Genomic DNA, 17,603 nt, shown 5'->3' with positions numbered 1-17,603 from the left:
TTTGCGTTGGAGACTTATCTCATATATTCTCTGTGTTTTGTTATAATGAACATTTCTTCTGTTTCCATTGAACGTTGTTGGATTAGAGTAGGTCTATTACAATCTCCTGAGCCAAAAATATAAAGTTACAGTGATATTCTCTTGATCCAGTTATTCCGGAGTCTTAGCTTTTCACAAGAAAACATACAGTAGGTATGCTTACAAGACACCTAAAGGAGCTGCTATCATTAAAGCCTGTAGCTCGTTGTTACTATGGAAACATAGCAACCACAAATATGAAATGCAAGTTTTAATAGTGTTGACTCTTCCATGATCTGCATTCACCAGATTTAAGTGCAGCTTCATTTGTTAGCTAGCAAAACTGCCTTGCTGCTGAAGTAGGTGGAAGTGCTTCTTTTAGAAGATGTTTATGCATTTAAAAACTGTAAGACTGAATTCCTGAAGCATAAAAACAAATAGTTTCAGAAGGGTAGCCATGTTAGTTTGTAGCTTCACAAAAACAAGCAGTCCTGTAACACCTTAAAGACTAACATATCTATTAGTTAACGAGCTTTTGTAGGTAAGACCTGCTTCTTCAGATCTTACTCACAAAAGCTCATTACATCAAAGGAAAAGCACTGTCTGCAATGTATTACTGAAATTTTGTGAGGTTAGTGCACTATCCAAATGCAGTATACTATGATCACAATTTCGATTGGTTAGCGTAATTATTACATGCACATTGTCTTTTTGCCCTGTGCTAAGTATCTACATTCCATAAAAATAATGTAAATCAATTAAAATAGTTTGAGCCCAGCGTTGTTTTGTTCTGGCATAATTTTGTCCAAAACAAAACTGACCATTTGGATGTAATTTTATTTGCTTGAACACAAAAGGTCTGTTAATTTTTGTGAACTTAATATTTTGATTTACCTGCATATGAGAAGGTGAAAAAATTTTACATTTTGAATAAAAGGACTCAACTAAGAGTGTTACTGTGACCTTAACAGAAATCTGCCAGGACTTCAGTCACATTTCTGTGTCACTAGAAATGTTTGATTTTGATCTACAAGCCTGCTGCCTGTGGTTTCATAACATTTTAATAGCTTTTATTCTACAAAAAACTTAACAATGGTTAAGCTGCTGGTTTTGTGAGATGACAACCCTATCATGCTGACCAGTATTGTCACCTTGTACTGCCCAGTCAGATTGGCTACATCTACACTGATCACAGAAGATCGATCACTCAGGTTCGCTCTTCTGGCCCGCTGTTTCACACATGCACAGAATGGTGTGTTCCAGGGTCAATATTGACCCTGAAGCTCTTTGCAAGCCGTGAGGATTAAGGAAGGGTAATGGGAAAAGCACTCCTGTTGATCTTCTCCTGTGAAGACAGGGACATAAGTTGATGGCTGAAAAGTCGATTTTAGCTGTGTAGCTGGTGTACCTAAAATTGCATATCAGCCGTCGACCTTCCAGGTGAGTTAGACGTAGCTTACGTCTATTAGTTGTATCCTTTGTTCTAATTACTCTGTGGGGGTAAGAACTGCCTTTTTCATCTGTGCTAGCACCATACGTAACACTGACTGGGGCTCCAATGCTCTATACCCACGGTTTCCAACCTGTTCTGAAGCACTAGCCACTAGTGGCCACAGCTATAGCCATCTAGCCACTTTATTCTGAAAGTATATTTATTGTTCAAGCCAACTAGCCACACTCAGACAAATAGCTACATGTGGCTAGTGGCTAGCATATTGGACACCATGCCTTTATACAAACACTAATTAGTAATGATAAATACCCAAAGTTAGAATTGGGATAAACTTATTATTTTCAGAGTCAAATCTTACAGGATTACTTTACAATGAGAATTAAATCTGAATTTCCTACATATAAATATAATAAAGCCGCAAATATCTGAATCATTAACACAGATATTATAAAGCCATCAGAATTTCTAATTCTGCTTCATTTACATAGGTATTTTTTACTGTACAATTTCAATAGTCAAACAGGAACTGCACCTGCAGAATCAGGTGGCTAGGCTATGTAGGCAGCAGGAAATGACATCGGACACCCTCACTTCTTTTTTTTTTTTTTTTTTTGTGGCGCATCAGATGTTTATCGTGAAAAATCTGATGCGATTAAATATGGAAGAGTTTCTGCCATCTGTAATTATCTAGTCTTACTACTGCTACTTGAAACAGCTATCTGAGTCACCAAATTAGATAGTTCATTTACTGCTAAGCCTGTTTGGACAGAATATTGCACTGGGAACTGGGTGTGATGGATACTGCAATCCTACCAGGCCCACTAACAAGTGGGAGCAAAGGGGGCAGTTGCTGTAGGACCCGATGGTTCAGAAGGGCCTAGGGCTCCTGGCCATTGCTATCACAGGAGCTGTAGTGGCTGGAGACCTGGACCCTTTAAATTGCCACCAGAGTGCTTCATGATGTGCTCTGGGAGGATCATAGGGCTGGTGAGGGGAAGAGGAACCAGCATAGTGCACTCTGTGCAGGACTGAGGGCTGGCAAAGTCCCAACCCCACACCTTTGACCTGAAGCCCCACCCCCTCTGGGAGCATGCCCCTCTACCTTGTCCAGGGTCCCTGCAAGTCTGTCTGCTCCCCTGAATCCCATGCAATGTATATGTGTGTGCCAGTTGTGTTTAGTTCATTAATGGTTTGTGTGTCATTGTGGACACAGTATTGTAAACAGCTCCTGGAATACAAATTACTATTTAATCTTTTTTGCATCAGAGAATATCATAATTCTTGCAAAATGTGCCCAAAGTCTTCTGTTTGGTTGCATGATGTTAGAACATGCAGTCTAGCAATTTAAAAAAAAAAAAAAGGTCAGGGTAGGGGAGTTTTTGCAACCCAGGAAAATCCAAAGGGCGAATAACTTTAGAGAAATAACAGTCCTGATATACATTAGATTTGTTTTCTAAATAAAAACATTTGTAGCTGCAAATTTTCTGGGATTCAGAAGTACTTGTTTTGTTGTTAATTTTTGTAAAGGGAGAGACAATTGGAACAAGAATTGGTGATGAGCCCAGTCAGTGTTTGCATGAAATGTAGGTCTGCTGTAGAACTGAAACTTCTGAGATAGGGTGACTTACATGTCTAGTTTCCTGACTATATGCAGTTCGTTAATTATTAATAAAGCTAACATGCATCAGGGTTGGAAAATAAATCCCATAAGCAAGGACTAAATGTTGGCTTTGCCTGACATTTATGTATCCTAGTTAGACATAATTTCTTTCTGTGTGAGTGTGCTGTGTTAACGTCGTGAGATGTAAAAGCAAACATATTGGTTGTCTGGGTTCAGTAGTTATAGATAAATTATAATCAGTTTACAACATTTTTTTTCCTGGCCTTTCACTGCACTTTACTGCAAATTGAGGTCGTCTTTTCTATCCAATATACTACATTTGATTTTAATCTACAAATTAAAAATGCATAGCCACAATGTGGCACATGAACATTGTGGTATCCCTTTAACAAAACCGACTGTGTAGCTATTGTGATTGTTCAATAAATGGATTTTTTTCATGCATTAGTGTCATTGTGATTAATTGATCTGATAATTCTCAGTTCACAATGGATGATATTTGTTAGTTGGTAAAATTACTTGTTTTGTTTTAATCTAAAATAGCATAACATAATGTCCTTGCTGTTAACCCACAGCCCTCTTGGAGATGAAAGCTATTCAGTAAAGCAGCTATTACACAGCAATAAAATGTTTCTATTGTGCAACTGTATTAATGTTTTGGATTTGTTTCATTTTACCCCTTTTATGGTGGATTTCTGGAAAGAAAAAAGGAAAATTGTATCTATTAATCTAACTAGGTAATTTTTCATATACTTTGACTAACTGGAACAATTTAAACTGTTCTTATATTGCTCCTTTGTAACACAGCATGAATAACTAATTTTCTTGCCTGTTGCAGAAAAAAAGACCTTTCAATAACGAAGATAGAGTAAATCACCTTACTGTAAAAAGTCAAGACTACACAAGTAAGTCTAACACATGAAGAAACAAAACCTGCACCTTACCTTGTACAATGGGTACTGCAAATGACGAGATGGTTTCAGTAGAGCAGACTTCCTCCCTGAATCCTCTGTGTTTTGAATGTGGCCAGCAACATTGGACAAGGGAGAATCACTTGTACAACTATCAGAACGAAGTGGATGATGACTTGGTCTGCCATATTTGCCTTCAGCCTTTGTTACAGCCATTAGACACTCCTTGTGGACACACTTTCTGCTACAAGTGTCTAAGGAACTTTTTGCAGGAAAAGGATTTCTGTCCCCTGGATCGAAAAAGGCTCCATTTTAAATTTTGCAAAAAATCCAGTATTCTCGTTCATAAACTGTTAGACAAACTGTTTGTTTTGTGTCCCTTTTCTTCAGCATGTCAGGAGGTAATGCAACGATGTGAGCTGGAAGCACATCTCAAAAACAGGTGAGGAATGAAAAGGATTGCTCAGTACAGCATTTTGTATTGTTATGATGGTCTTAATAGCAGTCTAAATTGAGTGTGATTTATACCATAAAACTTTGTCTAATGGTGTATATAAGATCAAAACAAAAAAAGCAGTCCAGTAGCACTTTAAAGGTATATAAGATGTTTATTTGAAAATGTTTTCCAGGAATAGGTCCATCACTGTGTAGAGTGGGTGGGGGGGGGGGTTTGTTTGTTTTGGGGGGGGGTTGGTTTTGGGGTGGGTTTTTTTTGTTTTTGTTTTTGTTTCTTTTAGGGGATATCATATGCATTTATAAAAGGCTTAATTTTTCTGCATGTTTCATCCTCTGAGTTTTGGAGCACCAGTCAACTCCCACTGAGTCTAGTGGGAATAATAAACTTAGGACTTTGCAGAATTGAGCCCCTTATGAGTAGACATGGTGGATTGCACACTACAAGCTAGAATGCGTAAATTGTGGCATATCCCACTCAGTTTTGTTCCATCATCTGTGTCCGGATCTGAAAAGAACTGAGCTGCTTTGTGTTATTCTATGATGTAGTTAGGGCTACACAGAGCTCCAGGAAAGTGTCCGTCTCCATTCGGAAGTTTTGGAGCCACTGCTCATCATCCCACTGACCCATGACCAGTCAGTTCCACCACTTGGCACTAGTGCTGTGCCTCCAGACCCACCTGGTCACTCAGGGGGGCAAGTGCAGGTGGGCCAGCAAGGTAGCAAGAGCATGCTTTTTGATGGTGATGTCTGTCTGGATTGGCCTCTCTGGGAAGCAGAAGGAGGACAGCTGTGAGGAGGTGACCTCTAACTGAGACCAGCACAAGTCAGGGGGCTGCTCTGGTACCATGGCTAGCTAGAAAGCACAGCATCTCTCTTAGCAAGCATGTGAGCCCCACTGTAGCTGCTGTGCTGTCCCTCAACGAGGTAGGCAAGCCTCAGCATGGGCAGGGAATGGGCGTCAGAGGGGTGGGGGAAGCCTTTAAGGGCATGCCTCACTAGAGCTCCTGGAAGAGCTTGCCAGCCGTGCGACCCTGCCCAATAAGGTTCTGGGGTCTGTTCTATTACTTTTTTTGATCTGCTTTGTAGTCTGGCCACAATCTGTCGACAGAAGTTCTGTTGGAAGAGATCATAGCTTAAACGAAAGGAGGTAACGGGTACAAAGAAAATATGGAATGCATCTGATGACAGAACTTTTTTTCCCCACACGTAGGTGATATTTTGTTTGTTTGTGTTTTGACACTCCAAACAATGACATATACCACTGAAGAAAGACGTTTGTATAAAGTTCTTCCTCTGCCTTACTGTGGAAAAAGATCCAGCCCTCTCCTCCCTTTTTTCTCCTTTCCCCACTCCCCCTACGTACACACAGTGAAATAACTATTTTAAATATCCATCTAGCTTTCTGACAGCAACTTTCACTGTTTTTCAGGGCGAAGTCCCATGTAACTTACATGATAGTGAAAAGTGTGGTTTGGCTAACCATATAACCCTAATATATTCAATAAATTAGTTTAAAAAAAAACAACAGAAACTAACCAAATACATCAAGAACATTAAGTTCAAATAAGATTTCACTGTTGCTGCCATTACCTTTCTGTCGCTCTTCCATTATTTGTCATTTTTGCTCAGTTAAGTCAAATTTAGGTGTTAAACTCTTCATGGCAAGAAGAATGTTTGGTATACGCCTGGTAACATAAGAATGGCCAATACTGGATCAGACCAAGGTCCATCCAACCCAGTATCCTCTCTGTCGACAGTGGCCAATGCCAGGTGCCCCAAAGGGAGTGACCAAACAGGAAACAATCAAGCAGTCTCTCTCCTGCCATCTGTCTCTAGCCTCTGACAAACAGAGGCGAGGGACACCATTCCTTACCCATCCTGACTGAGAGCCATTAATGGACCTAAACTCCATGAATCTCTCTCTCTCTTTTTTAAACCTTGCTATAGTCCTAGCCTTCACAGCCTCTTCTGGCAAGGAGTTCCACAGGTTGACTGGACACTGTGTGAAGAACAACTTCCTTTTATTTGTTTTAAACCTGCTGTCCATTAATTTAATTTGGTGTCCTCTAGTCCTTATATTCTAGGAACAAGTAAACAATTGTTCCTTGTTCGCTTTCTCTACACCCCTTTTGCTATAAAACTGTGCATACATATTTCAGAACTATATAAAATTGTGTGTCTAATGCACAAGTCTTATCATATCTAATTTAAACTGAATCATTATGTATTCCCATTAGTCTGTAATAACATTTCAGTTGTTGTGCATTGTGTGTGTGGAATTCCCTTTCTATTGACTTGTGTTACTGATAACCTTCACACATTTTATTGGTGTGGTAAAATTGGTTTTCAGTACAGTTTATTTGTAAACATTGGTATTCCTTCACATAAAGTACGTCCACTGGCATAAAAAGTACAATACACTCATGTATTGAATTTGATTTGATATAGTTTGGTGAATCCAATAAAATATTCTACTGATTATTAAATGTCTGAGCATTGTAAAATTCAGTATTGTAATCTTTGTCATAGATATTACAGGCCAGCTTTAGCGAGTACTCAGATGAACTATACTGCTTTTCTAAGAAATCAAATATACTTGATTAGCCTCAACTGATAAAAACCTCCAAACTCAGACTTAAAATTAATATTAAGCTTCATTTAAACATAAAGGCTTCAAGAAATTTCATAATTTCTACCAGATAATTCCAGTGTGTGTGGTAAATGCAAACTACTCTGTGAAGGAAATTAGAAACAGGAGAGGCAACTTCTATTTCATGGTCAATAATCATCCCTTGTTACCTCATTGCTTAATTAGAATCCCTGGATTTATTAGTTTTTTCAGGTTCATCAGATTTGTCTGGAAACAACAGAGCTTTAGAGTCAGCCCTTACAAGGTTCTCTTGTACTTTATTTCCTGAACATGTGATATTTAGAAACCTTGTTAATGTTTAATAACTAACAATGGTCTTGGCACCTACTTTATCAAACGTCATTTATTTGGCAGAGGTGCATGAAAATCTTACTGAACTTCTGCAATATTTGATTTAAAATCACTTTATTTATCTTCAGGTCTAGTTGCATTGCATTCTAGAAAGGTACAGCTTTGGCGCAGTACAATGCATTTTTGGTTCCTGTGAAAATTTAGGTCCTGTACTAGGGTTTTTATTATTATTTGGATTTAAGATGAGTCTCAAGTTGCCATTCAGTATTGAAAAATGTAGCCATGTCAAAAGATACCAAAACGCTTTTCCATTTCTCCCCCATCACTGGACATTTATAGCTTCCTTTTAAAAATAATTTTTTGTACAAAGTTAAATTTAAACCTTTTATAAAAGCCTCTTTTTTTGTCAAAGAACATTTTTCATTGCTCAATGGCTGAAAATTGGCATAACTAATGTGTAGATTCACATATGCCTATAGCAAGATTTACAAAAAAAAATCATTGCAAAAATATTAAACGTATTGTTCAAAGTTAAGGGAAATCCAAAGGATGCTCCATTGGCTTTGACCACTGTAGTTGAAAGTTCCTTGCTTCATACCTAGATCACATGTTCATACCTATTCTCACCTTGATTCCTAGACACAGGATGCTCTGATGAAAGCCTAGCTCATTGACGCACAAAGTTGCTGGGAAGGGGGAAAGTGCTGAGATTCCTATCAGGATGTTCCTGGACCCTGTTTGGAGGGCTCTTCTCTCATATCTTTATTGCTGCTCTTACCGCTATTCCAGTTTCCAAGCTTGCACAAGAAAGGGTGGAGGGAAGGTAGATCTCTGCAATTCAACACATCCTTCCCAAGGCATTTTTTGTCTTTCCCCAAGCCCCCGTTCTCAAAGCAAATAGATATCCCCATTGCTTGCTGCTGACCTGCGGCTTCTAGCCCTGCTAGGCCTTACACACGTGGCACCCTGATCTATGGAATGTATTTTAGATAATTTTGGAGAGGGCGCTGCATGGTCACAGCAGGCCTTCTGTATACAACAAATTGCAAAAATGGAGGCCCAAAAATAACTTTTCTCAAAAATAAACAAAATAAGTCAAGGGCCTGGAATTTCTATTGGCCAGTTGTTTGGGATGGCCTGTGTGACTTGCAGGCAACTTCACCATTTGAATAATGCATATTTAGTTTGCTTGGTAAATCTCTTTATCTAGGTAATTAAATTCCAGGAATATCAGTCTAAAGCCTAAAGTGTCTGCTAATGTGAAATGATGGAAGAGGCTACAAGTATGATTAAGAACTCATTAGTTCAGAATATCACCAGGTAGAATTATCACTCGGATTCATGACATTGATTACATCTTTAGCATTTGGACCTACGGTAAAGAGGCTCTGGAAGAATTCCACAGAGAGTTTAACAACTTGCATCCTACCATCAGTCTCAGCCTTGACTGTTCCACATGAGAAGTACATTTCCTGGATACCACGGTACAAATCACTGATGGCCACATTGATACCACCCTCTACTGGAAACCCACTGACTGCTACACTTACCTACATGCCTCCAGCTTCTATCCAGCTCTCACCACACAATCCATCATTTACAGTCAAACCCTTAGATACAATCACATCTGCTCTGATCCTACTGACAGAGACTAAAAACTACAAGACCTCTATCAAGCATTTATAAAACTAAATTACCCACCAGGAAAAGTAAAAAAGCAAATTGAAAGAGCCAGAAGAATACCCAGAAACCAGCTACGTCAAGATAGGCCCAAGAAGATCAACAACAAAACATGACTTGTCATCACCTATAGCCCCCAACACCAACCCCTGCAATGCATCATTAACAATCTACAACCTATTCTGGATCAGGATGCTACACTCTCAGAAGGCTCAAGGTGACAGGCCTGTCCTTTCTTACAGACAACCTCCTAACCTGAGAGAGATTCTCACCAGAAATCACAGGCTACACCACAGTAATACAAATCTTGGGACTTTTCCTTGCACTAAACCCTGCTGCCAGCTCTGTCCACATACTTATTCTGGGGATACCATCACTGGACCAAACCATGTTAGTTATACGATCAAAGGCACATTCTTGTGCAGTTTCAGCAACATTATATATGCTATTGTGTGCTATTATTATTCTGTGTACGTTGGACAGACTGAGCAAAACCTTTGCCAAAGAACAAATGGACACAGAGCAGACATCAACTCAATACACATAAGCCAGTTAGTGACCACTTCAGTGGAGTGGGCCATTCTGTTAAAGACCTGAGAATTTGTGTCCTGGAACATAGCGAATTTAACAACAGATTAGAGCAAGAGATTTGTGAGTTAGAGTACATATGCAAATTCGACACATTAACACATGGTATGAACAGAGATCAACTACATCATGCATTACAAGGACTGCTGCCCTTCCTTTGATGCTCGGAATTATCTCAGACAGGACAATTAACATCCCCCCACCTGTTGCCCCCTTCCTTCAATCCTATTTGATTTGTCAGTTTTTATTTCAATTTTTATTTTTTTTTATTTTTTTTAATAAATGTCAGTCTGTATTGGAAATGAAATTGTCCCGCAAAAGCTCATCACCGAATAAATCATTTTGTTAGTCTTTTAAAGTGCTACATTTCTGCTGCTTTGTTTTGTTGGAGTACAGACTAACATGGCTAGCTCTCTCTGTTACTGCTCGGATTCGTGGTTTGTTACCTTCCAATTTTTAAGTTTTCAGCCATTTGACTTGTCTAATTAAACTGTGCTCTGTGGTATCAGCATGACATGTATCTGTGCCACACCAAGAATCTTAGACCATTGTGATATCAGGTAACTTACCCAAACAGTACTTTCTACTCTATAACTAATTGGCTTGCCATGTTTACATTAGTTGTACGTAGGAAACTGAACAGATGGTGGAGTATTTGGCCCACAGACTATACCTGACTGCAACCTGCACAAATCTGTGCAACTCTTCTGGAACAACACACGCAAATCAACATAATCACCTGTACAGAAACACCACCGGCACACAGTAACCCCAAACATCACCCTGAAGCCTAGAATGTCTGAGTCACTGCAAAGTGATGGACGCAGCTGCAGCTACAAACATAACTGGCAACTCTTTTTATATTGACTATTATCAGGTTCACTCACCATGATCTGTAGCCTGTTAATATCCCATTTTTAATTTCTCAGTCATTTTTGATATTTTACACACACAACTTTATTACCAACACCTGTGCAACAACACAGACTTTCAGATATTCATATAGTAATTCAAATCTATATACTGCAATAGGATGGATAGATATTTTAGGTCTATATTCAGGGTCAAGGAGTAGCTTGCACAAGAAAGGGTAGAGGGAAGAAAGAGCTTAGCAACTCAACCCCTCTTTCTCAAGGATTATTTAGGAACTCCCTCAGCTCACAAAACAAATAAATGACTTCAGTGCAATGGTTTATGGATCACTTGTGATTTTTAAAGATGTGGCAATTTCAGAATTAAATTTATTGCCTTCACAAGACAGTTAACATTATTGGCAACGTGACTGCGTGTTTAGTGACCAGTAATGCTTTTGGGGGTTGAGTGACATTTCTTCACCCATTCTAGCTCATTTATGAGGCCCTTTTTACAAGCATTTGTTATCTGTAAATTGGATTCACTATGTTTTAATGGGGTTACCCTGTAGAGTACTGCATGAAAAGGACAACGCTGAGCTCACTGGACATGCTTGGCATGTTATCAGAATTTCCTCAATTTAACTTGAGTATGAAGTTCCTATACTAAAACTTTTTTTTTTGTGTGAAGGCTTCAGTCATCTGCCAAGTACTTATGAGAAATACACCCGAAGGAGGAATTGGCAGCAGGTTGTAAAGATGTACTTTTGACATCAGTAGAACTCTTCAAAAATATTTCTAAACATTAGTGTTCTTTAACTAAATCAACATAAAAATTTTGATTACGTCAGCACCCCCAAACTGATCTCTGTAGATCTCACGAGCTAGAGTGATGAGTCTAAATACTGATCCAGTATTTTAATGAGATTGATGGTGAAACTTCAAATTCTATGGGAAGTAATCTTTGTCCTTCAGTAAGTAGAACTTGATTCCTTCAGCGTGGTTACTGAACCATGGTATGATGCTAGGGGCAACAGTTTTGCTGACAAATTTTCAGTATTACCAACTCAAACATTAAAATCCTGAGCTAAATTCTGAAATACCATATTGGCTTAAAAATCATGACTTTTTGGGAAAAAAAAAATTTTGTCTTATGGTGTTTGAGCCTTTTGGGACTCTCATTTTCAAGCTTTGCTCTGCAAGCACAAGAGCTAGAAATATCTTTTTAAAAAAAAAAAGTTCTTATGACTCCAATACTTGGTGCTTTAAAAAACCCCTTAAAATCACAAGTCTCATGATAAAATCAGGAGCGTTGGCAACACTACATCTTACAAATGAGGCATACCCAGGTCTAGACCTAACCACCAATGTACATAAAAGGCATTATGTAAATGTAAAATCATTACGTAAATGAAAAATAACCATACTATTGTATGTTTCCTTGGGGCTTCCAGTTGCCAGAGCATATAAGTAACACACAGGAAACTCACAAACAAAAAATCACACTAAAGTAGATTGGGAACAGCTTAACGAGGGGCTCATTAAAGCATTTATAATGAAGAACTTGCATAATGCTGAGGGAAAGCCTAAGTGGGGAAAAAGGAAGAGTGTGTATTTCTAACCCAGCCATAGGTCAGGAAGCAAGAGCAGCTGGGAAAATAAAGCATTTATGCCTATTAAAAGGAAACTTTGTAAATTAAGGACTGTGCTTTTTTTTTTTTTTTAATTTCCCTTCCCTGAAATTATCTGCTGCTTGCTATCTTTGTAAACATGCTGAAGAAAGACCTGGTTCTGGCTCTCTGTATAGTAGCCTGGGATAGAGAAAATGTCTGTTCAGAAAACATTTGCACACACAAGTGACAGCAGGATGTAGTATTTTGTTTCTTCCCGTCTCACCTTTTCTTTGGGGTCTTTTTCTTTTTTTGGCTGCAGTCTCAGCCGTGCTTGTACAAAACTGACTCAGACTTTCCATTGTTAAGCAATACAAATTGATATGCTACCTATTCCAGGCATGGATTGGTGTGATGGAAAGGGAAGCGTGGAAGGAAGTTCAGCAAGAAAGCATGTAAGGAGGCAGGGCTAAGATGCAGAGGAAGGGATTGGATAGCATGGAACTGATACTTATTCTTGGAAAGAGGGCATTCTATGGACATCAAACAAAAGGACACCTGGAAGGGGAGCAAGAGATTGGTAGAATGTAGACTGGAAGGTGTGCTCATGACTGGGGAATGTGGAAGTGGTGGGGACTGGGGACTAGGAGAGGCATGGAAGAGGGCTGCAAGAAATTTGGGACTGGAATGAACAAGCTTTTGTGCTGTGCAGTATTGCCACTGTTCACATATTTGTAAGTAACATGGTGGTCTCTACTTAGGTGTCCTGGAGCTTCCCAACGAAGAGTTGTACTGGAGAAGGGGAAGTCTAGCAAACTGCAAGAAGAAGTTGAGAATGAAAATGGGCCTAGTGTGATAGATCACCAAGGCACTTTATCGCCAGACACAGACAACGCTGGGATAGGAACAGTGCCAGTGGAGCACAACTTTACACCGACAACTATTCCTGCTTGGACAGATGAGCCTGGCCTTGACAATCCTGCCTTTGAGGAGAACACGGTAGCAGACAGTATGTCTCGCTTTGTCTCTTAATTCTCTATTTGATCTGTCTAAATCAAACGAAGAAACTTAAGTGACATAATTGTAAGTTTATCTCCTGCAAACAAACAACAAACCCTATACCTCCAACTGTTGTGATCTGTCTCCAGTAGCACTTCTTATTGGACAGCTGAATTTCCCAAACAGTTTGCTATTTGAAAGTGTTTCACATGTATGAAAGCACAATTAATTGGAAAAGATGTATCTTTTGTTTTACTGCAATACTGTATAGCAGTATGATACTACGGCTAATGAGCACATTAATGTTTCTGTTCTGTTAATGTTCTGGTAGCTACATTGGGGCAGTGTGTTTTCTATAGAATTGCTGAAGATGGTTTCTAAGATGAATTATTTTTTCCTGGATCAACAGGCTTCCCACCTGTGGAATACTGTCCTGTTCGAACAAAAAGGCAACTGAGTAACTCCTGCATCCATCTGCATCGAACTAACAGTAACACCTCTAGCATCTGTGATATTAGAGAGGAAACACTGAGTCTCTCCACAGAGGAAGGTGGTTTTTCCCTTTCCTTTTCCTGTTTGTAACAGTCTGTGTACTCACCATTCATTAGCATCTTCCTCTTCCATTGTAACTGTTTGTGTTTTGGAGGTGTGCTAACTTCCTGACTTGACTTTCCAAATCAGTGACAGCTGTTAGTGTTTTGCAACCAGTTAAGGAAGGAGTGACAAATATGTAATTATAACTCTTTAGATGAGTACTCACAATATTATGTTTCTTTTCTTTTATTGTCTTTTATAAGCCAAACTGTAGATAGAGTGAAACATTTGAAAGAGCCAATTGAAAAGAAGAAGCATGGAAAAATAGGATAATTATTTAAAAGGGTTCATAATATCCTCTTTTTAAAGTAGTACCTAACTTTCTCCTGTGTCTACACTGGAGAGTTCTGGCAACAAAACTCAGGGAGTGTCTACACTCATAAAGCCTTCTGTCAGCGTCTTGACAGAACTCTGCTTTTGCCTCAACATAGTGATCTGTCAAAAATTTGAGGCATAACACTGTCAACAGAGTTCTGTCAAAAGAAGTGCAGTGTAGACACTTCTGTCGACAGGGTGGGCTTCCAGTTCACCAGGCAGCCCTGTTTGCAGAGCTTCAAGTCAGTTCTGACAACAGAGGGTAGGGCAGTCTGGCTGCTCTCTGTCAACAGAATGGATTGCTCCATCAATCTGCTCTTATGTGTAGATGCACTCTAACTCTGTTGACAGAGTGCTGTAGTGTAGGCGTAGCCTTAGTGCATAGATTATGCTCACTTATTCAAGGTCTTCATCTTTTTGTTAAACAAGGTGTTTCAGCAAACACTAGAGTTAATCCAATTTGTTGATTAGTATTATACCATTGTCATCTGGTGTGCTTATATTGTCCTTCAGTAATTTGCATTGTTGAAAATGTTCTGGGGTATAAAATATATTAACTTTTTTATTTGTTTTTTAAAACTTGGCAGCAATCCACCAGCCACCTAGCTTGCCCGAAGGCGAGATCACTACAATTGAAATTCACCGCTCCAATCCTTATATTGAATTAGGAATTAGCATAGTGGGTGGCAATGAAACTCCTTTGATCAACATTGTTATTCAAGAGGTTTATCGAGATGGAATCATTGCCAGAGATGGAAGACTCCTTGCTGGAGATCAAATACTTCAAGTATGGAATCTAATTAAAGAGTCTGTTTACTTGCATGTGTTCAGTCCTTGCTGTTCAGTATGTTGTGAGATAGTAGTAGTTCTCCTGCCAATCTGTGTTGTGTAAATGTTAGCTTTGCAGTATTAGTTTAAAGACAAATTATTATTCAGACTGAGCAGAGTCTGCAATTCCAACATTTATACAAATGATTTACATGGTTCATAGGGTTTGGCTTTTTATAGTTATTTCTCTTCAGTAGCTTTTAAAACTGGTAAGAAATTCTCAGTTGTTTTATATTTTAATGGTCTGAGACTCTCCTCTTCTTTTGAGTTGTAGGCACTCCCTCTGAAGAAAACAAAGGTTATTTTTGGCTAGGATGTTAATATAATTCACCTTTTTCAACTGCATTTGTGAGCTACAGGATTGACTTTGCCTTATTTTTAATGCTAATGAGGCTGTAATATTACTTTCCAGCTGCCGTGCCATTCCTTGTTACTTAAAATAAACAGTTATGTTTAAAAACAAAAATCTTGTGAAGTCCTTCACTTACATGACCTGAAATGGTCTGTTTTTTCTGGTTAAAATAAAGTATGTTTTATAATTGTATAAAATCTAGAATACAATGGCAGAAGAAAATATTAAAAGCTGTAATTCTGTTTTATTTCAATTGAGTAATTTTATTTTCAGCTACTTTAAAGTATTACTGTCCATTGGATCTTACATACTGTAGTAAATGCTCCCTTTTCACCAGCTCTGGGCCATTGTGCCTGATGCAAACTGGTTGCTATGATCACTTTAACTTGACTTTACAGTAGACCCCTGAGTTATGCGGAGGTTGCATTCTTTGCAACCTCCATGTAACTCAAATTTCGCACAAGTCGGGGGACAGGAACCAGGCAGCAGCCTGGTTTCTGGATCCCCTGGGCTTGCAGGAGCCAGGAAACTGACCAGCCCACTAAGTCTGGTCAGTTTCCTGGCTCCCAGAGTGGAGGAGAGCAGGAACAAGGTGGCAACCTGATTCCCCTCTCCCCACCACTAGCAGGACCCAGAAAACTGACCAGCCATGTGCTGGTTGGTTTCCTGGGTCCCACAAGCAGGGAGGAGCTGGGAACCAAGCGGCAGCCTGGCTCCTGTCTCCCCACTCCTTGCAGGAGCCAGGTGTGGCTTCTCCCCAACTCCCCTAGTTCAGGAGAAGCCACACCACCGTGGCTGTCTGCCGTCCCCTCGCCCCCGCAGCTCCTCCAGCTGGGGGAGCCCAGTGGGTGGTGCAGCTTCTTCCCCTCTGAGGGAAGCAGGGGAGAAGCACCGCTGCAGCGTCTGGGAGCACTTTTGATTTGCACTAAACTCAAATTAATGTAAGTTAAGTGCAAATTGAAATCACGCATAGCTGGGCATTACTGTAATAGAAGTATTTGATTTATCCATAATCTAGTAGAATTTGTAGATATAAAAAAAATCCAGCAGGCAGACATAGTTGGGAAATGTTAGTATCCTTTAAAATTAGCGTGGTTTTCAGAAAATAAAACCTTTTCCTGATGTTAGAAAACCTGCCCTTTTATTATCACAGATTATTATGACATAGCTTAGTTTACTTTTTTCCAACCTATATTCAAAACCAGGCAATTATCATAGCATCATAGATGATTAGATTTGGAAGAGACCTCAGGAGGTCATCTAGCCCAGCTGCTTGTTCAGACAGGACCTCCCAAACTAAATCATTCCAGTCAGGGCTTTGCCAAGCCTGGCCTTGAAAACCTCTAATCTGCCTGGCTGAATGTCTGAGCACTTATCCCAACTGGAGATGATCCACTATTGAAATATTCAGTGCTTTTTTTCATAGAAAACACCTACATTTTACTTTTTGTAAGATTATAAACTAATCCTTAAAAATTCTTTCTCTTAAGAATTGCACACATTCTTTTTAAAGCTACTCATATTTAAAGTGATAGTAATGTATATGGCTCTATAAAGACATGAGTACAGCAAAGAGCTCTTTCCCCAAAAAGCACACATAGTGAACGACTCAGAATGATCACACACAAATGCCCTGGGAGACCAAGACAACGGCAATAATTTAGAATGTGGTGGAAATATGTATTAATTGCAGTAGCGATGGCCAGTGTTCTCTGTAATATTTTCCATGGGCAGAATAAATTTTGTTTGTGGACCAATGTATGTGTGGGTGTGCACCACAAGTAGAAATACAAGATGCCTACTGTGGATGGCTATAGGTGCTCTGCTAATCAGCTGGGCAGCACTTGAATCTCTCCTGGGTGGTTGCCCAAGTACTCTGCTTACAGGGAATACTGGGGATGGCATAGAATCATAGGGCTGGAAGGGACCTCAGGAGGTCATCTAGTCCAGCTCCCTGCTTCAAGCAGGATCAACCCCAACTAAATCATCCCAGCCAGGACTCTGTCAAGCTGGGACTTAAAAACCTCTAGGGATGGAGAATCCACCACCTCTCTAGTTAACTCATTCCAGTGCTTCACCACCTGCCTGGTAAAGTAGTTTTTCCTAATATCCAACCTCCTCCTCTCCTTCTGTAACTTCAGACCATTACTCCTTGTTCCGCCATCTGTCACTACTGAGAACAGTTGTTAGAGCTCCCCTTCAGGAAGTTGAAGTCTGCTATTAAATCATAATGGTGATGTAGAATAGCTTTGCAGGCTCAACAGCCAAAGAGGGTTTTTCTAGGAGAGAATTGAATGAAGGGAGGAACAGAGGGAACACAATGGGGTAAATAGATAATTCCAGGTACTGGAGGTTTGTAACAGGCTCTCCGAAAGTACCAAACATT

The 17,603-nt window shown here is 39.5% G+C and overlaps 1 protein-coding gene across 7 annotated transcripts in view; it reads left to right on the top strand.

Annotated features, from left to right (window-relative positions):
* LNX2 (ligand of numb-protein X 2) overlaps positions 1 to 17,603 on the top strand; it is a 74,916-nt gene that overhangs the window by 39,510 nt on the left and 17,803 nt on the right. For 4 of the 7 annotated variants that reach the window (XM_074985857.1, XM_074985865.1, XM_074985873.1 and 1 more), the window contains 4 exons: positions 3,931 to 4,445; positions 12,891 to 13,138; positions 13,538 to 13,678; positions 14,625 to 14,824. In XM_074985857.1, the coding sequence (XP_074841958.1) occupies positions 4,045 to 4,445; positions 12,891 to 13,138; positions 13,538 to 13,678; positions 14,625 to 14,824 (990 nt within the window). In that variant the 5' untranslated portion in view covers positions 3,931 to 4,044. Of the gene's footprint in view, positions 1 to 3,329; positions 3,830 to 3,930; positions 4,446 to 12,890; positions 13,139 to 13,537; positions 13,679 to 14,624; positions 14,825 to 17,603 lie in introns of those variants that run through there. The other 3 variants (XM_074985886.1, XM_074985891.1, XM_074985899.1) reach the window with 2 other exon arrangements.

This window comes from Carettochelys insculpta, chromosome 1 (assembly GCF_033958435.1).
Source record: "Carettochelys insculpta isolate YL-2023 chromosome 1, ASM3395843v1, whole genome shotgun sequence".
Taxonomy (NCBI): domain Eukaryota; kingdom Metazoa; phylum Chordata; order Testudines; family Carettochelyidae; genus Carettochelys; species Carettochelys insculpta.
Note: the sequence above shows the minus strand (reverse complement) of the source record. Positions and strands in the feature narration are given on the sequence as shown.